This window comes from Rousettus aegyptiacus, unplaced genomic scaffold, assembly GCF_014176215.1.
Source record: "Rousettus aegyptiacus isolate mRouAeg1 unplaced genomic scaffold, mRouAeg1.p scaffold_m13_p_7, whole genome shotgun sequence".
NCBI classification, from domain to species: Eukaryota; Metazoa; Chordata; class Mammalia; order Chiroptera; family Pteropodidae; genus Rousettus; species Rousettus aegyptiacus.
The window spans coordinates 3,756,504-3,783,571 of NW_023416310.1; the positions used below are offsets into that span (position 1 = coordinate 3,756,504).

Here is a 27,068-nt window from a genome sequence, read left to right on the forward strand (position 1 = left end):
AACTACGATCATACCAGCTGCTCATGGGGAAGTAGCGCGAGAGGGACTCTCATTCATTGCCGGTGAGAATGCAAATGGCACACTCACTCTGCAAAAGAGGTGTGGCAGCTTCTTGTAAAGTTAAACGTACACCGACTTGCCCTATGACCCGGCAAGTACATTCCTGCACGTTTATCCTAGAGAAATGAAAATGTGCAGTCACACAAAATCCTGTACGTGAATGTTCACGACGTCCTGCAGCTGGGGAATGGCAAACGCACGGCTGTGCGCCCACGCTGCGGAGTGGCATTCAGAAATAAAAAGGGACAGACAGATGACTGACGCACTCAGCCACCTGGGTCCCTCTCCAGGGCATGGTGATGAGTGAAAACAGCCAGTCTCGCAGGGTTACAGGAAGCCTGGTGATCCCATCTACACGATGATCTCCAAGGTACGGTGATGGAGACAGACAGCTGGTTGGCACGGGTTAGGGTGGGGGAGGGTGCGACTTAAGCTTAAAGAACAACCCAGGAATCTTCCTTGTGCAGATGGAGCAGTTTCACATCCTGATTTGGCGGTTGCTCAAATCTACACATCAGAAAAAACTTCCAAGAACCGTGTACACAACCACGGGCGTGTGTAGAAATTGGTACAATCCCAATGAGGTTCGTAATTTACTTAACAGGAGTGTACCAACGTCAACTTCCTGATTTTGACAAAAACCAGTTTTCACTGTAATTACATAAAATTTTGGGTGGAAACCTGGGTGAAAGGTACACAGGAACTCTGTACCAATTTTGCAACTTCTTCTGTGTCTTAAACTATTTCGTAATAAAAAGTCATAATTTAAAAAAAGAGAGAGAGAGAAAACAACCCAGGAAATGTAACTGCAACACATATAACATATGGATATAATTGTATGATTCCACTTAGACGATATTTAGATTTATAGACAGAGAGAATGGTGGTTATGAGAGATTGATGGGAGGGAATAAGGGAGAACTGGTGTTTAATGAGGACAGGATTTCAGTTTGGGATGATCAGCGCTCTGTAGACAGACGCTGGTGATGGCCGCATCATGTCGTGTTGTGAATGTACTTAATGCCACTGAACTGCACCCTTGAAAAGGGTTCAAAACGCAAATTTTAGCTTATGTATGTTTTACCACAATAAAACAATAAGCTAAAGCTAAAATAGCCTTTAGATTTTTACAGTAAATACAGGGGTTGGAAAAACAAGTTAAATTGCACTATGAAGTCGCAATCAGGAACATGCGTAATGTGGGAATGTGGGACATTGCACAAGAAAATTGGCCGGTACTTCAAAAAGTCAATGTCCTGGCGGGGAAAAAATGGCGTCGTTCTAATTAAAAGCGACTTAAAAAAAACTACGATTACCAAATGTAATGCATGCACTTTACTGGATCCTGTGTCAAAAACGAGCAAACTTAAAGAGTCATTTAAAATGACTGGGAATATTTGATTCTGGACTAGATGTTGGTGATACTAGAGAATCGATGTTAGTTTTCCTAGGTCTGAATAGGGTGTTGTGGTTATGTTGGAGAACGTCCTTATTTCTAGACGTTACATGCTGAAATATCTAGGGGCGAAGTGTATGATCCAGAAAAATATAAGCCTCACACACCACACAGAGAAGCAAATACCGCAAAACGGAAACCACTGTTGAATCCCAGGTGGCGGGTGACCCCTGCAGAATTCTTTCCATTTTTCTGTACGCTGAACACATTCTTAATAAAAAGTTAGGGTAGAAAAGTCCTAACTGTGCAGTTTGAGGAGCCACGTGACCTTGGGCAGTCTCCTTGACCTTCATTCAGGCCTTAACTTCCTCAGCTCAGGAACAGAGCTAAGATTACCTACCGCACACTGTCGTCTGGATAAAAAGTGTAACACACCAGGCCCGGGCACCCAGTGGCTGCGGGGTTACCGTCAGTGTTATTATGACGATCCCCAGGCCGGTGTCTGGTGGGGACTGACGAGCAGCTCTGGGAACACCACGCGAGCTGCCCCGCCTCCTCGTCCGCGTGGCGGGCGCAGGCGGGCCCAGTAGCCAAGGGACCGCTGGGGGCGTGGCCTCCGGAAACGCGCGCGCCCGGGCCCGGCCCGCGGGCGGGGACGAGGCCGGCCCTCCGAGCGCTGCAGCCTATCGCGAGCTGGGACCCGCTGTCAAACCGCGCGGAATTTAAAGAGTACGATCCGCGCGCGGCGCAGCGCTTGGCGCCTGGCTGCGGCGGGGGCGGCCTCTCTTCTCGCCGCTGGGTCGCCGGGCCTGGCCGGGCCGGGCCGGGCCGGGCCGGACTCTCCCCTCTCTGGCCTTGGGGTCAGAGAGGGGGGCACTGCGGACCAGAAGCCCGATCTGACGACCTCCCTCCCCCTCGAGGGGCAGAGCCACGTAGTTTTCTGCGCCCGCTTCCTCCTTGTCAAGTAAGAGCAGTCAAAAAACGCGGTTTAGGCGGGAGGATGGGACATGCCCAGATGACTCAGGCGGGAGCCGAAGGGGAGGATGGCGATCCCCCCACCCCCACCCCGCCTCGTGGTGCTGCTCGTCTTTTCAAAGTTTCTGCAGCGCACATGTGTTATTTAGGTGGCCAGGGGTGGGCAATTAAACCCAAAACGGAGCCACGACCTCTCGTTAGCTCCCAAGGTTACACTTTATGGCTCCTGCACCCACGGCGCACAGCAGGGGCTCTTCATTCACGTCCAGCATTTTGGCGCTTGCCAGGCACACGTCTTTGACAAATCCAAAAAAGCGAACACGAAGTGAAGTGGAAGCTAGGCCGCGCGTCCACCCGCACCCCAGTGGACCTCGTCAGCCTCCCTTTGTGGCTCACGGTGCCCGATGAGCCGTGCGTGAACCCCCAGGGCTTCCCTCGGTCCCTCAACTTGCTCTCAGGAACTTTCGCTCGGTTCGCCGGTCCTCGAACCATGTTGACAGAGGGGACAGCGGCCCGACGGCAGTCACGATGTCAGTGGAAACTGCGCCAAAGGCCCTCGCTGTCATTTATTTGGTTAACTGGAAGGCTCACAAAGGACTGAGCATTTTACACAAACTCCATCCACTAAGCCTCCCGTTGATAATCCCACAGGTTAGGCACAGTCACCAGTCCCATCTGTAAGTCATCTGACGTGTCCCGAGTGACTCAGTAGCCTGCAGCCCTAACAGACAGGCTGCTCGGCTGGCGCCAAACACCACACACTGCCGGGTTTCAGGGACTTTGCATTCTCCACCCCCCAGTACACGTCTCTGAACGGTCGAAACCAGGGCTAAACGGTCGAAACAAGGCGTTCCTCCGAGCCGGGGCCGGTCCTGGCGTACATTTCCACCAACCTAGGAGGCGAGCGGCGCGCCGGGGGAGGTGGGGCGACGCGGCGCATCCAATGGGCAGGCCCGTCACTCCCGAGGGTCTTGTTAAAAAGCCGAGCGAGAATTCGCGGGAACTCTCTGGTCCCGAGCGCCGCCTCACCTGTGCGACCTGCGCCCCGCCGCCTCAGCCATGCAGTGCGTCCGCGTCCCGCTCGCCACCATCGGGGACCCGCAGCAGCAGCCGCAGCCGCCGCAGCCGCTGCCGCAGCCGCCGCAGCTGCGGCTGCAGCTGTCGCCGCTCAAGGGGCTCAGCCTGGCGGAGAAGGAGAACACGGTGAGCTTGCGGGGCCGCGGGGCCGGGCGGCGGGCGCCCGCGGGCCCTGGGCCGGCCCCTCACCGCGCGTCTCCCCGCAGCCTCCCGCGCTCAGCGGCGCCCGCGTGCTCGCCAGCAAGGCGGCCCGGAGGATCTTCCAGGAACCCGGCGAGCCGGTGAGTCGGCGGCGTGGGAGCCGAGGGAGGGTCAGTCGGGGCCGGTCCTGCAGATAGGGGGCGACAGACGGGTTGGCGCCAAAGTCCCATTGTCTGCTTTCAAACGCATAACTTCCCGGTCCCGCTCCTTTCCCGCCCAAGAGCGCTTACGCTTTCGGGTCCCCCTCCCTGCCTCGCCCTGAATTCCAAGGAAAATGTGTGGATGCAGCCGACGCGTCGACAGCGAACCACATGAAATTGCCGACGGCCGCGCGAGTCCGGCCTGGGAAGCGGCGATTTCATGTGGTTCGAAGGATGCTGAACAGTTTCACTACTTTGTCCCCTCCTCAGAAAACTAAGGTACCTGCCCTCAGCGTGCAGGACGAACCCCTGCTGAGAGAAAACCCCCGCCGCTTCGTCATCTTTCCTATCGAATACCATGATATTTGGCAGATGTATAAGAAAGCTGAGGCTTCCTTTTGGACAGCTGAGGAGGTAAATCAGATCCCTGAGCTCTAGGAGACGGAAAGTTGAGGCGTTGCCCCTAACTCCAGAGGAAGAGCCCTGCGGGAGTGGTCATCACTTGTCTGAAATACACTTTTCTCTCCTTGTTCCTCTCCTGGCCGGCTGCCCACTGAGGCTGTTCGATGGTCTCAGTGGCCAAGGGAACTCCGAGGGGTATGCGGGTCCGGCGGTGCCAGTAGACTTACAGCTTGAGAATGATTCATCTGTGAGGTCCTGTGTGCTTGAACCCCTTGTGCACTTCTAAACTTCAGGTGGATCTTTCCAAGGACCTCCTGCACTGGGAAACCCTGAAGACCGAGGAGAGACATTTCATATCCCACGTTCTGGCTTTCTTTGCGGCAAGCGATGGCATAGTAAATGAAAACTTGGTGAGTTGTCCCAAAATAAAGTCTGTGTTTTCTCACCGCAAGGTCCAGGGGAGAACGAATTCTCAATTTCCTCGTCTTCTATGTTTTTCCAGTCCGAACATATCCATAAGCTAGTATTTATGCGGGATTTCCTGATTTATGATATACTTTGCTGTTATTTTTTCCTTATGGTGTTTTCCTCCGACTGGAGAGGCTCAAAGACAACATTACGTGGTAATAAATAGGTTCACTCCCGAGGATAGCACATTCGCGCTTCTTTTTTCTGTTTTAATCATTTGGTTGCATTTCTGACTTATTGTGAGTAGACCCTTTTCAATGAATCGGGAGTGAGGGAGTCAATAATCAAGTGTTCTCAAAAACCTATAAAATTAGGGTGACCTATTTCCCCACCTGTAAACCGAGCATATGACATAAAATGTCCAGCTTTATCACAGAACAATGATCTATGCAGAGAAACAAACCTTAAAATGAAAGGGAAGTGTGATGCAACCACTTGTCCATTGGCCAATGTGCTGCGGGTACTTTTTCCTCAAGCTGAACTTTGATGTGTTTGACACTAGGTGGAGCGGTTTAGCCAAGAAGTTCAGATCACAGAAGCCCGCTGTTTCTACGGCTTCCAAATTGCCATGGAAAACATACATTCTGAAATGTATAGTCTCCTCATTGACACTTACATTAAAGATTCCAAGGAAAGGTGAGTATTTGGGTAGTGTGCCTACAGTTTTAGGACTCACTAATCGTTTACTTGAGGTTGCGAATTCAGACCGGTAGAAAAATGACTCTCGAATGACTAAATCAATGGCATTCCTAGCACCCATTGTCATGTCTGTTTTGAGGAAGAAGCCTAAATTCACTCTATTATCAGCCAATCACTTAAAGTTATGATGAGGTTACTTCGTTTTTAGAAAAAACATACTGAGGCTCTGTATGATGAACTAAAACCTAGACCTGACAGCTTTCACTCGTAGATCTTGATGGAGTTGAAATAATTAAGCCAATAAATGCTTTTGGTGTAATGGACTAAGTTTTAGTGTTAGATCTCGGGCTCAATAGGAACTAACAAATACCTAAATTTTTACTAATATAAACCAAATAAATGTTGAGATTTAAAAGGAGCAGTGAAGGAGAAAGCAAACCAGTAAAACATTTCAGTTCGAGCCCCAGTTTGGCTTTGGTCCCAGCTCACTGATTCGAGAAACTTGTGATAGAAGGTGTTTGCCAGAGTTGCTGACGCTCTGTTTGCCCGTCAGGGAATTTCTCTTCAACGCCATCGAGACGATGCCTTGTGTGAAGAAGAAGGCAGACTGGGCCTTGCGTTGGATTGGGGACAAAGAGGCTACCTACGGTGAGGCTACCTGTGGGCCCTCCTCACCCCTGAGCTTCGTTTTCTAATTGACGTTACTGTTCTGGTGGCCCTTCCTATGAAAACGAACAGTGACTCACTAGAAATATTTTGGTGCTAACTCTTCAACAGGAGAACGTGTTGTCGCTTTTGCTGCAGTGGAAGGAATCTTCTTTTCTGGTTCTTTTGCATCGATATTCTGGCTCAAGAAACGAGGACTGATGCCTGGCCTCACCTTTTCCAATGAACTTATTAGCAGAGATGAGGTGAGTCTAGCTCAAGTAATAGGCTAATCCACACCACAGACGCCAACTCTTAGGCACGCTCTCGTGTTCACTAAAGGGGACCCAACATACCAGGTTGCCTTATATCCACATTTCACATGTGAATTCAATCATATACATGCTTGGTGGGGAATAAAATATTTCAAATAACCTACCAAAATTATTTTTTTACTCGTATTCTCAGTATATTACAGCACATTTCTACGTAGGTATTCCTTTGTGGATGATGTGGTTTCTAAAGGGACGTGTTATTATTTTTCCTGGTATTCTGTATGATCGGTTCTGTACTTCAAAGTTAGTTGATGGGTATCTCATTAGAATGAGAACCCATTCCGGTCCAGTGTGTGTCTTTGAATGTGCTTGGATTAAACCACAAACAGCAGGGGAAGGTGCCCAGGTTTTCTAGTTTAGCTCACATCAGCCTTACTTGGGAGTTTAATGCACCAAGACGTGCACCTTGAGTCTCTGGAAATTGCATTACTGATTTCCCGCGCGTTAGGTTGTAAATCTAAAATGTTGCCTACTCAGAGTTTCCTTTCCTGCTAGGCATAGCAGCAAAATTAGAGCTCATGGCTCTAGAAGGAAAGGATGCTCAAGGTGACAGTTCTGCTTCCTCCCTTTGCCACATCACAGAGGAGCGAGGACCAGACCTGGCCCGCCTGTCAGCATCTAGGCTTCTAGGCAGCAGCTTAGAGAGCCTTGGGCGTGGTTGAGCTCCTCTCCATGCCGGAAGCAGAGTAGGCAGCTGTTAAACTGGTCTTCCTTTCAACAGTTTAAACACTTTTAGCGCGGCTGAGCGGGATGTATGAGAATGCAGAAAAAGATAAAGCCATTTCCTGTTCTACTCTGGCGACGGAAGCCTTCCGGCTTGATGGTGACTGACCTCAAGGCTTTTCTTCTAGGGTTTGCACTGCGACTTTGCCTGCCTGATGTTCCGACACCTGCTACACAAACCTTCAGAGCAGAAAGTCAAGGAAATAATTATCAACGCCGTTAGGATCGAACAGGTGGGCGATGTGTCGCGCTTGCTGGGAGAAGGCGTCTTTAATGCTTCTGTTTTACTGAGCAGCTGTGTCTGGTCCCCAGGAGTTCCTCACGGAGGCCTTGCCGGTGAAGCTCATTGGGATGAACTGCGCTTTAATGAAGCAGTACATTGAATTTGTGGCAGACCGACTTATGTTGGAGCTGGGTTTTAGCAAGGTAAAGGATTGCTCTTTGCCCTCTGGTTCTTTTAAAAACTGGTATCTCGTATTTATGTTTTGCTGTGAACCCTTTTCAGGTCTTCAGAGTAGAAAATCCATTTGACTTCATGGAGAACATTTCACTGGAAGGGAAAACTAACTTCTTTGAGAAGAGAGTGGGCGAGTATCAGAAGATGGGAGTGATGTCAGGTCCAACAGAGAATTCGTTTACCTTGGATGCCGACTTCTAAATGAACCGGAGGTGTGCATTTTGCTCGTTTTTCTCCCCTTCTCAGCAAAAGAAAAACCCATTTGAACTGTATCGACCAGGTACAACATGAATTTGTTGGTAATACTTATTAATGACATCTTTCAAACGGTAGCTACCTCGATATTAGTCCTGGGAGTTATGCTAGCGGCGTCACCTAGAATGAAAGTATAGACAGAAACTATTCTGATGGAAGGTTTTGTCCGTGTTTGGCTTTCGCAAGCGGGCTGGCTGTATGTGACTTCACCGCACTCTTAACAGGCCCTGGCCTCAGTATGCAGACTCGGCGAGTCTGTTGAGCATTCAGTCACCACTCCAAGGCCACTGGAAAATGCCAGCCTCCCTGCTACAAAGCAGATTTTCAAGTTTTACTCAGAAAAAAGTGGCACTTTACACACAAATAACCATCATTTATATTGTTGACATCAAATCCTGATTTAACCTAACCGGTTTTGGTTTCTGTACCAAATACAAAGTGTTCTTTGGACCACTGAAGGGAGCCAACTCAAAATTTACTGGGTAACCAAAATAAGTTAGATCTATGTAATCTGAGCATGTTATTTTTCTGCTTTATTCTCTTTAAAGAATTGCAGTCTCTTTTCATCAAGTATTATTAGCCAGTTGTGTTACATAGAAAATGGGTCATGTCAGCCCGGGTGGAGTCCTGGGATAACAGATAAAGGGCAGGATCTTCTGACTTAAATTTATCATTAGGAATTGAAGTGTGATCTGGCCCGACTGCTGGTACCATGCGTGTGTGAGGGTCAGTATCATTTCATTTCTCAAACAGTATTTTCCCCAACTGCAACTTGGTACGAAAGATCCTTGAAGACTCGTTATAGCTGGGGTCTAATAGTACTGTAAATTGATTTTCAAATCATCCTTGAACAAAATGACCCAGCTAAGACTGAGCTCCTATTAAGTGGTAAAAACCAGGACTGGAATTGGCTCTCCAAATATTGTTTATTGTGCGTGTTAATAGGTACTGTTGTCTTTAATACATCTATGTTACTAGCTGTTTTAAATTAGAAAATTTATTTTGCTCTATTTCTCTCTTTAGATTATATCAAGTGGTTTATACTTTGAAATAATTACTCATCTTCCCTTGCAGTTCATACTTGGCCTTATGTCGTTCAGTGTAATTACTTCTAGGGTGTACCCAACTCTGAGCGCCACCTGGTGAAGGGGCGGTGCTTGAGCTTCGTGTTCCATTTAGATATTTCAGAAGCACGTATAAACTAACGCACAGCAATCCCGTGTCCGTATTTGTTAACGCACGTTGCGTGTCACCTGACCGCGGGCCCGTTCTGGTGTCCGTTTTCTTCACTTATTGTATAGTCAAAGAGCCCATTTAAAAATTTCTGTAACGTGCGACCCTTTTCTTTTAAGTTATTGTTAATTGAAGTTACTGCAGACATTTGTACAACGCAAAAATGAATAAACGCTTTGCCTTGCGCCGTCAGGTACAGTGGAGGTCGGAAGCAGGTGTTGAGGTTCTACCTCCCGTTAGCTGTGTCATGTCAGAATTCACTTCTCGCCACTGGGACTCGGTTTCCCGGTCTGTTGTAAAGGGGAACAGATTTGAGTCAAGCATTTCTAAGCCTTTTAAATTTGGATACTGCGCACATGTTGAATGATGAAAATAAAGCTGTCTCAGTGGATGGGCGTGATGAGGAGGGGCCCGGGTAGGGCGGCGTTGGTCCCTGTGGTGGAGGGGGCCTGGGGCTTGGCCTTCCTGGTGGTGCTGCTCCTGCCCCCGCCCATTCCCACTGGGATTCCTGGCCGGCCCGGAAGGTGCAGGCTTTGTCTCCTTGTCTTAGCGCACGGCCTCCAAGGTTCAGGCCCTTGGTGAGTGGCCGCTGAATGAGAAATGGATTTGAGCTGAGTGTTTCAAGGTGGATACTGTCTTGGAGAAGAGTGTGTCCTGTGTTCCGGAGGAATCTGGCAGAGAGCCATTTGCACCCCCAGAGGTGCTCAGTGAATGTTGCTTGATGCGTCATGTCGGGTTGGAGGCACCTTTGGGGTTCTTCAGGGCGGCCTGGCTCTTGGGGTCATCAACAGTTAGAACGGTCTCCCCATAGACAGCCCACAGTCATGTTCCCACTTGCCGTCCACCCGTGCCAGCTACCTGTGCTTTTTCTGGAACACACCTCCATGCTTCTCTCAGGCCCTGCATCAGGGTTGCTGTGGTCAGCCCAGTGCATCTGAATTTCAGGCATTTGACAGATGCAGAGACTCGTGGGCCTCACCCCCAAGCATCTCATGATTCGAGATCCGGATGAGATGGATCTCGTCATGGATCCTTAGATGTCGTTCAAACCAGTGATTTTCAACTCCCGGCATGTATAATATTCACCCGCACCCTTGAGTCCGGCCACTTACAAGGCACTTTTCATTGCATGTGAACATGGCTTCCGCTCACTTGGTGTGGCTAAGCCTGGCTGCCTAAAGCTGACTGTGAGAACCGTCCTCTGACCAGGGAGCCATTTCTCTGTGTCGCTGGGGTTCGGTAGCCCTGCCAGTGCTGGTCTGAAGAGCCCACCGATGCTCCGTGTGTGCCCAGCCCTCCACGAGCAGCCTCGTTGCTTTGGGGCAGCAGGATGACATGGCTTGGCCGGGTTAGACCAGAGAAGACTGGTGGGATTGCACCCTATGCCCCACCCGTCTGTAGAGGGGTCCACCCTGGTGTCCTGGGCACTGGAGTCTTTGTCATTTCCGGGAGGGGACTATTAACATCCGGATGCTTTACGCAAACGGTCGCATCCATTGCTGTGTATAAGGGTCAGTAACTGGTCACCTTGACTTGGCTGTAAAGACTACACTGGCTCCTATATGACAGACTAAGGGACTCTGAAAAATCCTTCTGCTTCAAACACCTGCCAATGATAAAGAGTTAAATGGGTAATGACTTCTCAAAAATTTCCAGTTGGTGGAGGAGACATGGACTATGGAAGCCTGAGCTTAAACTGGCCCTGGGGTGGTTATTAGTCCCTTATGAATCAGATGGCGGGGGCCCCAAACCTCTTTGGGTTTGGAGGGACCGGTTGACCTGCTCTGGGGAAAGAGTTGGAACCAGAACTTCTGCCTAAAGCCAGACTCCCTCCCCCCGACCCCAGTGAAATGACAGTCAAGGGAAAAATCATACCAGCCCGGGGAGGAGAAGGGTCCATCTTTTTGGACTCAAAAATCAAAACCCTGGGCCTGCACCTCACAGATCTGTGGTCTGAGAACTCGAAGATTCCTAATCCCAGCCTACCGAATGTGATCCCATGGGTGGGACTCAGTCATAAATGACAGCACGGGACAAAAATCTCTAGAATATATGGCCAGGAAGATAGGAATATGTGATCTGAGGGGGAAAATGAACCCAAACCTGCAAGATGGTACTATCCAGGTGTTTAAAAAGAACTACCTAGGATTTCTACAGCTACAGCAGCCACTGGGATTAAAACTAGCTTTAAAGTTATTTCTAAGGGAAGTTGTACAATGAGGTGATACAATTTCCCAACATTGATGACCTTGGAAAGACCAAGGAAGCCAGATGTGAGAAGATGCCCATCTAACCCCCGCCCTGCCCCATTATCTGGGCAGGACGACCAGGCCGAGGGGCTGGGGTCCAGCGTAGTCCGGGCAGGTGTGATCTGTCCACAGCAGCCTGGGGTCAGACAAGGTGAGGAGGCAGGCCCGGATGGTAGCAGGTGAAAAGTACCAGATGGGAGAGACTAGCCACAGGCTGATGTGGGGACATCAGGGCCCTCCTAGTTTGGGGTGGGTAAGCCTTGCTGGCTGGCCATAGCCTACCTGACCTGAGAGTTTAAAGGATCCACCACAGGCTCCCTGTGGAATGGGGAAACCTCTTTCACTCTGTTCCCTTCTGATCAGACAGAAGGGAGAGGGGCTGCTGTCCCTCCATCCTTGACAAGACGGGATCCGCTCAGGAGTGGGCAGGGCTTTAGAAAGGTGTGCTCCGTCTCCAGAGGCCACTGACTGACCCCTGTTGCCCACTCTCAGAAGTTCCCTGGTCATAGTCACTGAGATTCCAGACTGTGGAACAAGGACCCGGATCCTGCCTGCTAGGACCAGGCTTAGGACTTGTGTTGAGTTTGAGGGTGGGGGAGGCCTGTTCTATCCCCTGGGCTTGGTGTTTGGGGGAACAGGGCATCTGGAGCTGCAGCAGCCACTAAGGCAGGCCTGTCTGGAAAGGGGTCCATACACAAGGAAAGGAGAGCTGATCTACAAAGAAATGGGGTCCTCACGACTTTGTTTTCTGGATCCAGCCGTGCCTGAAGTCCACACTCCAGACTTCACTTAAATAAGCCAATAAATTCCTAATAGTATCAGGCTGAAGTTCTTAACCACACATCACGAAGAGTTAAACCGGAAAGGAGCCCACAGCTGGGAGTTTATCTGGGCCTCAGTCACCCTGAAACAGGCAGATAATTAGCCCCATTGTACAGGTGTGGCCGAGAGCCTCCGGGAGGTCACTCCCTTGCCGAGGACCTGGCAGAAAAGCGGGACTAGGATTCAGGTGTGCCGGCCCCACGGCCACAGTCTTGTCCCCGTCGCACATCCCTGGCCTGATGTGAGAACAGGGACCCCAGGCCTGGTGGGGAGGCTGTGCTCTGCTGTGGCCATGTGGCCTCGCCGGGCAGCGGCCTCTCCTATTGTCTGTCCTCAGGCTTCAGGTCTGGGGACACACTCCCCCTTCGCTTCTGCCCAAGACTCCCAAGGAAGGTTGCAGGCCTGTGACAGGCCACACTCCTAGGAAGGCTGAGGAGAGAGCTGGGGTCCAAGGTTCAGGAACAGGCTGGGTGGGGAGCAGTCACTGGCCTTGGCGGTGGAATAGGGAGGGTTCCAGCTGTTTCTAGAAAGTGCCTGGAGCAACAGCTGCCTCCCAGACCCTCCGGCAGGCCCCTCCCGCTTGCTCACTGAGGACCCAGCTGAACCGGGACTCGCCCTCAGGGCTGATGCCTCCAGGTGGCTGAGCTGCATCTCCTCACCCCAGAAAGCCCCTGGGCTCCCGTCAGGGCTGGGGCAGGGGCAGCAGAGGCTGGCTCTAGGAACTATCAGCGGGAGAACTGGGTGACTAGTGCTGGCATGTTTTTTAAGCAGCTTTGTTGAGATAATTTACATGCCATTTCATTCACCCATTTAAAATGTGCAATTCAATGGTTTTTGGTATATTCTCGGGGTTGCGTAGTGACCGTCACCACAGTCAGCTCAGAGCATCCTCACTCCACAGAGACCCGCTCCCACGAGCCTCCCCCCCTCTCACCCCTCCCCCGCCTCCGCCCCCGGCCCCCGCCAACCACTGAGCGGCTGTCTCCATAGATTTGGTTTGGCACTGTTTTGAGACAATAAATAGAAGTTACTAATGGAAAAGGCACTGGATTTTGTTTCTAAAATATTATGTAGAATGTCAGAGGCAGCAAAGGGGACGCTTTCGCCTTGGTTTTGCCTCGCAGAGAGAGGTTTGATTAATGTTTCAGAAAGCTTTTTCTTCCCTTGGCATATTAGAAAAACATTTTGCATTAAAAAGGATTCGAGACATTGCTTAGAGGGCGACTTTGCCTACCGACAGCCTGTGAGGTGGCTGGTAGACCAGCGGACCGGCATTCCTTCACTCCTGATCCGTCAAACATTAACCCGGCTGGGCCTCCGAGCTGGGGGCGGGGCAGAAGGACGGCCTGGGGTCAGGTCCGGCCCACAGCCAGTTCTACAGACTCCAAGCTAAGAATGTTTTAAAATGTAGCAGAAGAATCATAATATTTCGTGACATGTGAACATTACATGAAACCCATATCTTGGTGGGTTTGAAGACCTAACTGGCTTATTCATTCACTATCAGGGCATTATCCCATCTAGAAAGGAGAATCTCCTGGGAGCTGTACAGGCAGAAAGAGGGTGGGACAAGGAAGTTAAAAGAGCGGATTATTTCTGGAATGGACACCTGCCCTCAGGGGCAGGCAGAGGGTCCTATCAGGGGCTTAGTCGCCTGTGCTCACCAGCAAATTCCACCCTGGTTGATTCAAAATCCCTCCCTAGGAAGAGGCTGAACCTGGAAATCAGCTAGGGGTTAAGTCTCAGCGGGAGCACCGCGACTCGTTTTGGGCCAGTCCTGTCTTGCCTTCCTAGTGCCTGTAGGTAGTGTCACGGGCACGTGGCTTTTCTGTGTCGTCCGCGGTCGCTTCGCCGTGGCCTCGGCAGAGGTGAATTGTGGCACAGAGGCCACGTTCTGCCTGTAGCTGCGATCGTTTCTGCCTGGACCCTTCCGAACGGCGTTCGAGGGCCTGAAAGTGAAGCACGACCCGGCCTCGAAGAGTCCACGGTCCAGTCAGGACGTGGGAAAGTAGTAGGGGGCCCCACACGGCGGACCGGGGCCGGCAGTGCCCGCTCGGCGACTGCGTTCGCTGGCTAGGGCCGCCATGGCGAACTACCCCAGGCCGTGGAGCTTAAACCGCAGGAATCTGTTGTCTCAAGCTCTGGAGGCTGGACGTCCAAGGCCGAGGCGCTGGCAGGGCTGGTTTCCCCCGAGGCCGCCTTCCTTGGCGTCCGGATGGCTGTCTTCTGTGTCCTCGCCGCTCGTCTCTCTGCGTGCCTGTGTTCCAGTCTGTGTCCTAATCTCACGTAAGGACACCGGCCAGACCGGCCAGACCGGATTAAGGCTCGCCCATAGTTAACTCTCATCATCTCTTTAAAGACCCTCTTTCCAAAATCAGTCACATTCTGAGGTATTGGGGCTTGGGACTGCAGCATACGCATTTTGGGAGGATTCAATTTAATCCATCTCGCTGAGCTGGTTGGTAAATATAGCCATTCTCAAAAATTAAATCACATAAGCTTACAGTTAAATAAGGTAACGTTAAAGACAAATATAATAAATACTCAAAAAATCTTCTTCACTACATGTTACTATTACCTGTGCTCCTGAAGCTGTTTACACCTGTTCTGTCTCTGCGGTGGAAATAACTGTATAACGTGTATTATTGAGAATCTCTCTCCAATTCCGTGATGTCGCATTGGTAGCTCAGAATCAACTTTGGTGGGAGTGTTTATCCATGGAGATGGGTAAATGCTACAATTCAGGGTCCCCCCTCGGAGAGCTGGTTATTAAACATTTACCAGCACACCACGGATGCGGGGTGCTCCGTGCTGAGACAGAGGCCAGCCTGGCACCGTGAGGGCCACTGAGGGGGCTGCCAGGCCCTGGGGAGTCAGCAAGGGTTTCTCAGACCAGGGATGCCGGTCGGCCCCTTGGAACGTGAGTCAGGGTTGGCCAGATATGGGGGAAGAAGGGGCGACGTGGGTTTGCAAAGCCCTGAGGCAGGAGTGGGCACCCTGTGTCTGGGGCTGGGGTGGGTGATGGCAGCTTCGTGCACCTGTCGCCGGTGGGAGAGAAGCTGTGACCAGGTGGGCAGGGCCTGCAGTACCGCGGGACGGAGGTTCTTCTTGATCTGGTGGTCACGGGGAGCCACAGAGAGTCCGGGAGCCAGAGGGCGAGGAACAGGGTGGTGTGGGAGGTCGCTGGCTGTCAGTGGGGCTCGCGGTTGGACCTGTGACCAGCTTTCTCTGTGGCCTCTGCAGGTGGCAGGTTCTCGGTGAGTGCTCGTCGAATGGCCGACTCATCCCATCCGTTTTGGGGTCTGAAGCAGGGGCTCAGCCGTCCACCTCCAGTTCGGGCTGGAGCCGGAGGTAGTACATGTCACGCAGAAGGGAAGTGGCCGAGTAGATGGTGTGGGGCTCCCCACCTGGACTACTCACCGGTCATCGCCAGCGATCCGCAGGAAGGTCACGTTGCAGCGGGACAGTGGAATGGCAGATGTGGCAGCAGGTGCACACGGGCGGCGTCGCGGGAGACGAGGCCGCGTCTCAGGGTGGCGGGCTGAGCACGGACAGACGGTGTCGAGGGAGACGAGGCCCGCGTCTCAGGGTGGCGGGCTGAGCACGGACGGACGGTGTCGAGGGAGACGAGGCCCACGTCTCAGGGTGGTGGGCTGAGCAGGTTTTCTTTCCGTTCTGTCGTTCCGTGTTTGGGGTCCCTGTCACAGACGCCGGAGAGCAGTTGCAGCAGCTAAGGGCAGCACCTGTGCGGGCAGGTGGCCCCCAGAGGCGTTGGAGGCAGAGAATGCGGTCCCCGCACCTGGAGGCCGGCAGGTCCGGAGTTTGGGCGGGGAGCGGGGATTGGGGGCTCCCTCTCCCCTGCAGTTGCCTCTGGGGGTTGCCTGCAAGGCTCAGCATCTCCCTGAAGGGAACCAGTCACTTCCGGCGGAGACGCTTGGCTTGGGACAGTGCCCAAGCCCTGTGTAGGTCAGAGACTCTTGGGCCTTGGCGCCTAATGGATGCCGCCGAGTCCCTTCCCTGTGTACAGGCTCTGCCAGGGGCTCCGTGGGGTCACGTCTGCAGGTGGCAGAGCCAGACTTCATTTGGGGTGTCGGGCCCTCAGTCCCTTACTCCCAACGCGTCCTCCTTGGAACTTCAGAGAGTTAGTGCCGCCGAGCCACACTCAGTGACTCTCACCTTGCGCCGTGCTAGGATGAGGTCCTTTGTGTGACTGTGGCCTCTCAGGGGAGAATGTCAGCGCTTGTGGGCAGGACCCATCTCCTCCTCCTTTCTCATCCCTAGTCGTGGCCAACAGAGGCCCTGGCGCGTGGCGGACAGCGGGGAAAGACTTCTGCCTGCCTGGATGGAGGGAGCCTGATGCTGAGAGACCGTGCAGTAAAGGGTCACCTGTTCCCAGGTCACAGGAAGGAGGGCGATTGGTGCCAGGGAGGGGGGAGGCGGGGCAAGAACTGTGTCTGTTCTTGTCCGAGAAAGAAGGGGTGGGGGCGCTGTTTTAGGACCAGAGGTAGTGAGCGCAGGGGCGAGACACAGCGGGCAGGAGGTGGGGTGAGTCCCACGCCGAGTCACGTGCATTTACCAAGAGCCCCTCTCTGCTTCCTCCCTGCTCAGGTGCTGGGGTGATGAGAAGCATAGAGCAGGCCCTCTGCAGGCCGCGACACACACACAACATCAGCCTCCTGAGCGATGTGCAGCGAGCCGGGTGGTGACCACGCTGGAGGAAGTGCAGGCGGAGACCAGACGCCGGGATGGGCCATGCTGTCACAGGGCTGTCAAGCAGGGCTGAGCACCGGGGAGCTGGAGGAGGAAGCAGGGGGCAGACCGCGTGGTGAGCGGGGGGCAGACCGCGTGGTCTCCAGCAGCACCCTTGCTCCCCAGGGGTCCAGAGAGGGCCAGGGAGGGGCTCTCTGCTGCTGGCGGGGGGCTCCGAAGTCCCCTCGGGTGTGGGACTTGGCAGCAGCTGAATGGATCCCCCAAAGGGTATCACCTGTGTATTTGCTAGAAATGCCAGTTCTCAGGCCCGCCCCACGCCTGAGCCAGGAGCGCAGGGGCGGGCGTGGGGTCTCAGTCTCCGCTCCAGCGCTTCCCAGCTGGGTGGCCCACTCAGGTCTCCCTTCCGCGAGTGGCCCCAGGGAGCCTCGGCAGTAACTACCCCCTACCCCCACGCCACGGACCTCTGTCGGTCTGGGTCTGAGAGTCCATTTTCCTGGGAAGCCGCTTGGTCCTGGAGAGGGCGGGTGGGGGAGTCGATGGAGGGAGAAGCCCGGGGTGGGGTCAGGCTTCACCACCTGTCAGCTGCGTCAGGATAGATAGTCCTTTCCGGGGAAGGGGCTGGAGCCACAGAGCCGGTGAGTGACTGGCCCGAGGCCACACGGCCAGGAAGGAGGGGAAGTGGTATGTGAGCCGGGCAGCCAGTTCCAAGGCCCTGGGAACCTCCATGCCCTCTGCGCTGACCCCTCGTGGCCAGCGACCCCGCTTCGGCTCTCGCTGAGCCCACTCGTTTCCGCGACCCGCACGGGCCCCGCTTCACTCCTCCGGTCCGACGGCTCCTTCTCAGCCCCTTTGTCCTCTGCCATCCCCTTGGCACACCCACCCTCCTCTCTCTCCTGCAGGGTTTTTTCCTGGAGCCTGTTCACACCTGTCTGTGGAATCACAACTCTCTCCTCAACGCGGGTTTGGAGTTCCAGACTTAACGTTCAACGGGACATCTCCACTTGGGTGTCTCATGATGCACCCCAAATAGGCTTGTCACTTGCTCTTTCCCTGCTCAGTGAATGGCGTCCCCAACTCTTGGTGCCAGGTCAGAAATCCCGGAGTGGGGCGGGGGACTTGCTATTCCACATGTGGCCAGGAGGGGGCGACCCTTTCCCTTCCTTTTCCTCAGCCCAGTCCGTCTAGCTGATGGCTCCCAGGCGGGACTTCGAGGCAGCCCCATCCTGGTGGAGACCCTGGTCGTCTCACCTGGGTTACCACCTGTGTCTCGTCTGCTCTTTCAGGTCTCAGCCCCGGGGTCACGTTTCCTAGGCGCCTCCCCAGACCCACAGAGGCTGGATTAGGGGTCCCTTTTGCTCCCACGGCCCCCGGCAGTGCCTGCTCCAAGGGATCATCGTACAGAATCGTACTTGCTGTCACTTTTCTGACAAACTCCCCCCGCCCCCGCTGTGAGCCCCCGAGGTCAGGGATGGGGTCCGCTGTCCCCACGTGTCTTCGGCCAGCATCGGGCACAGGCGTGGCACTCCGGGTTCTCTCGATAAACGTTTAGTGAGTGCACGAATGAGCAGGTGGGCCCCGGCCGCTGAGGGGTGCTGGGTAAACGGGGCTCGCTTCCCCGCCGCTCCTCTCCCCGTCCCGTCCTGCGAGTGGCTGCGAGTGGCCGCAGGTGCCGGACTGAACGTTATGTCCCTCCAGACCCCGCTGCTCACTCCCGGTGCCTGCAGACCGACCCCTAACCGCGAGCGGCAGGCCCCTGGGGGCCGCGACCCGTACGGGAGGCGGAATCAGGCACGCCGGCTCCTCCTTCCACAAGCGATCCCAAGCGTCCCCAAGCGTCCCCAAGCTCTGGGCCAGGCTCCCTCCCAAAGACTCGGAGAGGACAGAGAGCAGCCAGCTCCCATGGCATCTCCTTGCCGTCCGCCAAGGTCGGGGACGAAGGCTCACAGCCGCTTGCTAATAATGCACGATTTATTTTTTTTCCCGTTTTCTTTGGAACCTGCGCTTGTCCAGATGTTCTAATATGGCAGGAAGTGAGCTTACGAAGCCGTGGGCAGAGCACCGTTTGGCGTTCCCCTGGTTCTAGAGACTTCTGGGGGCTTGGGGCTGTGGCTCCAGCCAGGGCCCGCGGCCACCTTCTCACGCTTTCTGCTCTCGAGCCCAGCGGCTTCCTCGTCCCCAAACATGCGAGGGACCTAATGGTTCTGGCCCTTGGTGAGCCTAACAAGCTGTTCTGGTGTGTAGGTGGGATTCCTATTTTTAATAGCCAAGTCGTTGAGAAATTGTAGGGCTTCTGCTTCCCTCTGAGCGCAGGCTTCCAGAAATAGCCGCGTCTTTGCTGCCTCAGAACCCGGGAAGTCGTCTTAGCTCAGAGGTCGGCGGGCGGAGCGGGCCCCGTAGGCGGTGGCCCCAGCGACCTCGCACACTGCTCGCTTCGTCTTGCTCTCGGTAGACAGAGCGCACGGGGACTCGCTGGGCCTGCTCCGCGCTGCCCTCTGGCGGGGGACGAGGGTGGACAGGGACCAGGTCGCGAGGAGAGTCGGTGCCAGGCTGCGGGATCCGGACTCCGCCCCCAGACCCTCACCGAGCCTGAGCTGAGGGCGACGTGGTCAGATGTGCGCGTCCGGAGGGCCCGGGGCAGTGGACGGAGCCGCGTTCTGCCAGCCCGTTGCTCGTCTTGCAGAGACCTCGAGGTCCCCCTCACGGCTGAAGTGCCATACGCAGCCGTCACCGTGGCCACGCCAGTCCGCTTTCTTGTCCCTTCCGTTTCCTTCATGGTTCTGGAAATGCTGTTCACAGCCTTCTCCGTCGGCTTGCAGTCGCCCTGAACGTTTCTGATCTGCGGTGAGATCAGCGCTGGACGGGAGACGGGGAGACGGGGCAGAGGCTGCCGTCACCGCCCAGGGCGCGGGGCGCCGGGCCCCGCAGCAGCCGGAGCGAAGGCGCCGTCGCAGCGGGCCTCGGCTCCCAGGGCTGTGCATGTCCCCCCGACTCTTCAGACTCGGCATGTTTTCCTCAGAGACTCGGGGCAGCTCCCGGAGCACCGGGAGGGACTGTCATCGTCGGCAGTTGTGCTGGGGGTGGGGGAGCCAGAGCCCGTGGTTTCGTAACTCAGGCCGCTGCTGCGTGGGGACGGGAAGTTACTTCATTAAATGTCGCATGGAATCAAAATAGAAATCTCATCTTTGGGACAGAGCCCACTGAGCCGAGAGGCAGGCATTCTGCGTTGGAATTAGAAAAGCCTCACGCACGCTGGAACTGGACCCGAGGCGGCCCTGTCTCCACGGCCGGCCTCCCTGGCTCTGACTCTGGTGCTGCGGCCTCTCCCTTGGGCTCGCGACCGGATCCCCAGGGGTGGCAGGTGGCCCTGGTGCCCAGTGCTCTTGTGGGAGTCAGAGGGAGGCACGGGGCTCGGGGAGGTGAGGGATGGTAACTAACAACAGTCCCTCCTTGCCACACCCCCAGGTGGCCCGCACTGAGCTGCATCTGTTATCGGGGATCCCCACCCATCTTCTTGGAAGGACACTTCCTGTATTTGAGGGCACCGAGGCTCAGAGGGGTCACACAGCTGGTGAGAGGCAGAGCTGGGGTTTCAAGTCCAGACTGGCTCCCATGCCCACCTTCCCACTCTGTGTCCTGGTTCGTGGCCGAACACTGGGTGGGGGAGGGGCTCGCCCGGCCCACTCAGAGCTCCGGGGAAATCTCACGTGCAGTGAGGGCTGGGATGCTGGGGTAGCAGGTGAGGGAGGGGTGCGCGTGGTCCCCGAGTCTGCCCCCTCACTTCCCCAATCTCCCCCAGATGGTCCATTCATTCAGCCAGCATGTGACAAGGGCCCTCTGGTGGCCTGGAAACCCTGCGAGCTCCAGCCCCCCCTCCCCACCACCGTCTCTGCCCCCAGGTGTGGGCTCATCTCTCCCCACCTCCTCTGGGTGGGTCAGGCGGGGAGGGCTGAGAGCTCAGGTGGCGTAGAGGGGGAGTTGCCCTGAGGGGTGCCTGGTGAGCCCAGAAGGTGGGCTCAGCCCCGCTGGGGCCTGCACCCGCTCTGACCTGGGGGAAGGGAGGCCTGCGGGGCAGCAGGCCAGAGCGCCTGGGCCACCAAGTCCTCGTCCCTTACTTCTCACTTTTATATGTACCCTTTCCTTCTACTTTTCTGGGTCGCTTTTGTTCTTTTTTTGTATCTTTATATTTGGGACACATAATTGATCTTCTTCGGTTGTTTATTTAAATATAAGTCTTTAAGACTATGGGTTTTCCTCTGAGGACTATCTTAGCTGAACTCTGGGAGGTGATATGCGTTATTTTCACCATTATACTTTCCACATAGCCTGTTGCAGGAAGCGACCCTGGCGGAGGATTTCGGAGGCTCAGACAGCTTTGTTAGAGGAAGGAGAATTTATTGCCTGCAGAGCACGTGAGGCTTTAAACAGCACAAAAGCACGATCTCCCCTTGGTTAGAGTTCTCACAGCTTATTACACCTCCGCAGTGTCCATGCGAGGGGCGAGATTCCTTTGTCTGAGGGTCTAGGGGCACCTGCTGACTCGGGATGGGAGAGAGAGTTTCGGGTGGGGGCCGCAAGGGGGAAGGAATTCCTGGACCACCAGTCCTATCTATTTACAGACCCTTTCTCTTGTAGGTGTGACAGGAGTTTCCAGAAGGCCATTCAGAGATCTGTAGGATGTGGTTAACCGGAACTAGCTGCGTTGGCCATCTCTGTAAGCCCCTCCCTTCGCACTTCTCACGAGCCTCCTCTCTTAAGTCTGCAGTTTGGGTTTTGGCCGCTTCTGGGACTCCCGAGTTAGAAGAACTTTCCTCACCCAGGATGGTAGCCTTTTCTCTCTCCATTTTGTCATCAATTTTTGGTTCGATCGCATAGTGATTAGAGAATGTTTTTCACCGTTTCTGCTTTGGGAATTTGTTGAGATTTTCTCCTTGTCGTGCTGGGGCGAGTATTCCCCACCCCCAGCTTTATTAAGGCGTAAGCGGCATCTCGTAGGCCGTGCGTATTTGGTGTGTACCGTTCAATGCGTTTTGACGCGTGTGTGTGACAGCCACGAAACTGTCTCCGTCGCCAGAGCCCACACGCCCCTTCGCCGCTTCTCCCCCGTCACCCCACCCCCAGGCAGCCGCCGATCTGCTTTCCGACACTGCAGGTTGGTCCGCATGTTCTGGAAAATTATATAAACGGAACCTTAGAGCATGATTTGTTTTTCGGTCTGGCTTCTTGCGCTAATCATAATCATTTCGAAATTCATCCAGTTGCGTGTGACCAGGGTTCGTTCCTGTTCATTGCTGCGTGGTATTCCGCCGTGCGGACGTCCCGCCGTTATTTATCCACCCCCCGGTCGCTGGACATTTCGATCGCTTCCCCGCTTGGTCTATTAGAAGCAAAGCTGCCGTGACCATTCACGCAGAAGTCTCTTATGGGCGTATGCTTTCCTTCCGCTCAGGGAAGTACCAGAGTGGCCAGGGATGTGGTCGGCATGTGTGTTTAGCTTTTCAAGAAACTGCCGAACGTTTTCCCCAGGCGGCTGCCCGCCGTGCGTGCGCAGGAGCACGTGGGGAGCATCGTGAGCGTTCCGGACTCTTCGCCTCCAGGGGCGGCCAGTCTTTCTTAGAGGGGGGGTCTCGTGTACCCCCGTGGTTTTAGTTGACATTTCACGAATGACCGAGGCTTTGAGCATCCTCGCACATGCTCATTTCCCACACGTAGCTCTTCTTTGGTCAACCAACCGTCAGTTCAGATCCTTTGTGCGATTCCGGTGTAGGGATTCTTCACACATTCCAGATCCAAGTCCTTCGTTAGACACGTGCTCTGGAAATACATTCTTCGGTTCCTTCCCTCTTCATTTTCTTCACAGTGTCTTGAAAACCAAAGGTTTTTAATTCTGATGAAATTCAATTTATTGTTTTTTTTTTAATGTGTGTGTGTGTCCTGTCTAGGAATTCCTTCACAGCTCTGAGATCACGAGGATCTCTTCTGCGTTTTCTTCTAGAAGCTTGGTAGTTCTCGCTCTTCTGTCAGTTGTCGTGGATGGAGTGAGGGAGGGTTGTGGCTCATTTTTTGCATGTGGCTCTCTCTTTTTGAGGTGGTTTCTGAAAGGGACCTGCTACCTCCTCGGCCGTGTTTGGGCCGCGAGTCTGCACTCTACGGGGCTTTCTTTAATTGGCAAGTTTCCATTCTCCAACAGGGGGGACGAGTCTCGTGAAAATGGGAAGATGAATCACAGGGAAACAAACAAGCTAAGCGTTTTGTGTATCCGGGTGTCACGTGTTGAATGGCAGCCCGGCCCCGTGAGACTTCCCGAGCTGCGTCTCTTCTCCGTGCGGCTCTGTCCTGCAGACAGAAGGTACCAGTTCCTCCATCCAGCCAGCTGGTCAGCCACGAGGCAGCAGGAGAGGAGAGGACTCTGCTGGACTCAGACCGCGCTGGCTGCGTCCCCAGCTCAGGACCCACGGCCAGACCTCGGCTTCCTCCCCATAACGTGCGGGCGGGCAGCATCTCCGGCCCCGCGGCCCACACCGCAGTTGGGTTCTGGGCTTCTCTTCCACTTTTTCTGACTCCTTCCTCTCTTCTCTCTTGGGCCAGAATGTTTCCTTTCTGCCCCAACACCTCTGATTTCGTTGACCAGCAGTAGCCGCTGAGCCGTGGGCCCTTGGGCCTGGCCTGGGTGACGCTGGCCAGCCCCTGGTGGTCCTCCTCATCACGCAGTATTTCCTGCGTGGAGTCCCACCCCCAGCCGAGGGAGCAATGCTGAGCCAGGGTGATGTGAGCCCCCCGTGTTCCCCCAGGAAGATGTAATTATGCCATCTGCAGCCCAGAGAGGTTGTTCACTTTGTCCGGAGTCACACAGGACAGACCATCCAACTCCAAAGCTCCCCCACCCCCGACTGCTCTCCAAGGGTTTGGTTCTAGCTGGAGTCTGCCCGGGTCTATGGGAAGAGCCCTGGAGGCCCCACAAGCTGCCCTTCTAGACTTCAGCTAAGTTTTAAGTCCATTTATAATGGAACAGAGATGTGCAGTTTCCTTACAGGGAGAATGGCTTCCAGGCCTATCAGACCTTCCAGGCTCGGAGGCGGGGTCCGCCGTGGGGCAGCCGGGGGGCGTGTTCCCTCTGGCATCAGCACCCCGCTCAGGGACCGTTGGCTTCCCCGGGAAGTGCTCACTTGGGGAAGAGAGAGGTGCAAAAGCGAGGCCCTGCTCGGCCGCCCACTGGTTCACTGTTCGTTGAGCTTTGGCTGCGCGAGACCGTTTTGGACTCCGGAACGAGGCGGCGAACAAAACGCCGAGGGGAGGGAGAAGCGCGTCTGAGCTCCGCCCACCGTCTGTCTGAGCTCCGCCCACCGTCTGTCTGAGCTCCGCCCACCGTCTGTCTGAGCTCCGCCCACCGTCAGCACTGTCGCCGGCCCCGGGGGAGGAGAGGCACACAGGGACCCGGCAGCAGGCTTGGCCCGGGCATGGGAGGCGGGGCCTGAGCCTCCGCAGCGTGGGATCCGGGACAGCCCAGGCCACTGCAGGGAGCAGGACGGGAGGGCCACACGAAGGCCAGGCCGGCCAGGCGAGGGCACTGCGCCTGGAGCCCCCAGCCCCGCCCAGAGAGAGGCCCGTGCGGAGGAGAAGGGAAGGCTGCGTCTCGGGAAGGCAGTCCTGTCCTCCTCGTCAGCCCGGTCGCTCATTGTCAGCGAGGCACGTGGCCTCTGGCGCACACATCGGCCTCGTGAGTGTGGCCGGCGTGTCTTCCTGCACGCGGATCTGCGCGCTGGCTCGGGCATGGCAGTGCGGTTTCTGAGCTGGGTCACGGAGGGGGCCGTGCCGCCCCAGGAGGCTCTCGGAGGACAACCAGGCAGTTTCTGCCGCCAGGAACTGAGAAAGCAAAAGGTCATGTTTAGTTCAAGCGCAAAGACCTTGAAGCTCAGATGACTTCCGGTCGCCCAGGCTTTTCGCCAGCTTTTCACCAGCCTCTGCGGCCGGGGCCGGGGCTGGAGTCACGGTGCGAGCCGGGGAGACGCCCACATCGTCTAGGTGGTCCCCCGCGTGTGCCGGGAAGAGTGCGGCCAGGGCCTCGGCCGGTCCTTCCCTGATCCCTGTGCTGCCCTTCCAGCACCTTCTGAGCACAGCCATGCTACGTGCAGCACGCCGCCCTCTGCCCGGAGTGGCCGAGAGGAGACCCCCCCCCTCCAGTTCTTGTCCTTGAGGCCTTCGGGGGCTGGAGGGCGCTGCGGGGGCTGGAGAACCAGCCCCCTGTGTGAGGGGCGGGGGCGACAGCCTCCGCGTCCGCCTCTGCCGTCCTCGCGTTCTCTTACTCTGGAGCGCGGTGGCTCAGGCCGGACTTCTGTAAATTCCACGAAGTCGGTGTTCAGTCTGCTCTGGATCTGCGTAACATTGTTTTCAGAAGTTTTGACAGAACGCACAAGGAGCTAGATTAAATTACAACGAAATTGCAATCGCTGTCTTAATGACTGTGACAATACAAATAATTCGCAACCACATTAATGCAATATTAGGTCTCGTCATTACACTCATAATCTCACAGCAACACGAAAATGACAGTTGTCTGGGGAGGAGTGATTCATTACTTGGGAGGCCAGAGTTCTAGAAAGTCAGAATTTCCTTCTGCCGTCTGAAAAGAGAGAGGAGCTAAGGATTCCGAAGGACCTGCTATGTCAGGGTGCGGGGGTGACAAAGGCACAGTCTCTGCCTTCTGGGAGTGTCAGGCTCACAGTGTGGGGACAGCCTTAAGTGACGTGGCTCCCTTAAGTGAAAGGGAGAGGGCCATAGGAAGACTTCCTGGAGGCGGTGGCCTTTGAGCTGAGCCTGGAAAGCTGAGTAGGATTCGTTAGGTCTTGCCCTACTCCTCACTTTCCTTTTCTCTGCAGCCAGCTGTAATCTGGCTTTTGTCCCCACTTCACCTTCGAAATGCTTTTCTCCAGCATCCTTCAGGATGCCGGGTCCCAGGCCGGGTCCTCAGTGCCCGCCTTCCCAGAGTTCCGGCAGCACGCGCTGCGGGAAGCCTCCATGGCCTCTGGGGTTCCCGCGAGCGTCCCTGGCACCCTTCCTCTGTCTCCTCTGCGGGGTCCTGTCCCCTTCCCAGCCTCTGAACACCAGTGGGCCCCAGGGCTCAGCCCTCGCCTCCTCCCTTCCCTGTCTCGGGCTCCCACTGATGACTCGACACTCACGGTCCAGCCTGACCGCCCCGCTCCGGTACCTCACCGTCTGCACCTCCCTGGCATGTGTCTAAGAGGGACTGCGTTTGACATGGGGAGGGCGACGTGTGTTAACGGGGCCCTGCAATGCCTTGGCCGAATGGGGTGCCTACTGCTGAATCTCGGGTACCATAGCCGGCCTCTTCTGTTAAATTAATGCGTGCACGAATGAATGAAGGAGTAAACGAAGGAAAGGCGTGACGAGTGAGTGAACGAACGAAGGCATTCCCGGAAACGTCGCGTGCCGCCTTGCGTCAGACGCTGCTGGCACTTTTCATAAACGTCTCCCTGTTCAGTCCGAGTCATTTTCATAACGTTCCCGTATTGAATCTTTGCCGCAGTCCTTCGAGACGGGGGCGATTACATTGCTTTCGTGAATAAAAACACACTCAAGGCACAGAGGACCCGGGTCGCTTAACTTTTCTGGGCTCCGTTTCCCCATCTGCAAAATGGCAGCGGCAGGTCCCAGCTGGGAGCCCGAGCGGGTGACATGTGTGACACCGTCCGCATCGTCCCGGCACCGGAAGGGTCGACAGCTCTGTGCCGGTCACCCTCACGTTCAAGGTCACGTTCCCCGGGGCTGGTCGAGTTTGCTGAGTGTCCACTCCTGCATCTAAGTCTCGGGAGCCCCCGCAGGCCCCCTGTGGGGTTCAGGCCACCAGCCCCCCGGGCCGGCCTCTGCCGCCGGCACCGAGATCACACTCCAGGGCTTCCCACGAGGACCTCACAGAGGCATGGCTCGGAGTGGCGCTTTCCGAAGCAGAATTTTAATAGAGCAGCCAGAAAACACAGCTCCAGGAGGAGCAAGGCTCGGGAATCAGCAGTTTGCCGGGCTTCCTTCCTGCGGGGCTCGTCGGAGCCTTTGCTGGCTGCTAACCAGCGTGGCTGTCTGAGGTGCGGAGTGGGGTGCTTCCCGAACACGCACTCGTGGGCATGGCCTTCGCTGCGCATGTGGCACCTGGCGGCCTGGACCAGGCACTGTCCCAGCCCCGCGAGGCAGGCGGCAACGTCTGTGTCTTACAGGTGAGGGCCTTGTTCGTGTGCACAGAGCTCGGAGGGGACCAGCCAGGTTACAGCTGGG

At 55.2% G+C, this 27,068-nt stretch overlaps 2 protein-coding genes across 5 annotated transcripts; both read left to right on the forward strand.

Annotated features, from left to right (window-relative positions):
• Nucleotides 1–3,103: 3,103 nt before the first annotated feature.
• Nucleotides 3,104–9,245, forward strand: RRM2 (ribonucleotide reductase regulatory subunit M2). Its single transcript, XM_016138089.2, has 10 exons — nt 3,104–3,634; nt 3,715–3,789; nt 4,120–4,263; nt 4,545–4,661; nt 5,222–5,355; nt 5,912–6,006; nt 6,136–6,269; nt 7,190–7,294; nt 7,374–7,487; nt 7,567–9,245. Exons 1-10 carry the CDS (start codon nt 3,491–3,493, stop codon nt 7,717–7,719), a joined length of 1,215 nt encoding a protein of 404 aa, XP_015993575.2. The 5' UTR covers nt 3,104–3,490; the 3' UTR covers nt 7,720–9,245.
• Nucleotides 9,246–13,084: 3,839 nt separating this feature from the next.
• Nucleotides 13,085–25,273, forward strand: LOC107507094. Of its 4 annotated transcripts, none has more exons than XR_004952111.1 (10): nt 13,085–15,567; nt 15,785–15,890; nt 16,359–16,473; nt 16,686–16,902; nt 17,687–17,874; nt 19,979–20,145; nt 20,250–20,683; nt 21,110–21,235; nt 21,420–21,498; nt 22,975–25,273. XR_004952111.1 is itself a non-coding variant. In XM_036224822.1 (10 exons), exons 4-9 carry the CDS (start codon nt 16,823–16,825, stop codon nt 21,469–21,471), a joined length of 1,008 nt encoding a protein of 335 aa, XP_036080715.1. In that variant the 5' UTR covers nt 13,085–15,567; nt 15,785–15,890; nt 16,359–16,473; nt 16,686–16,822; the 3' UTR covers nt 21,472–21,498; nt 22,975–25,273. The 4 variants fall into 4 exon arrangements, 3 of the variants coding, with proteins under 3 accessions (XP_036080715.1, XP_036080716.1, XP_036080714.1); XM_036224822.1 differs by having other exon boundaries at nt 21,110–21,196; XM_036224823.1 differs by having other exon boundaries at nt 21,420–25,273.
• Nucleotides 25,274–27,068: the final 1,795 nt, after the last annotated feature.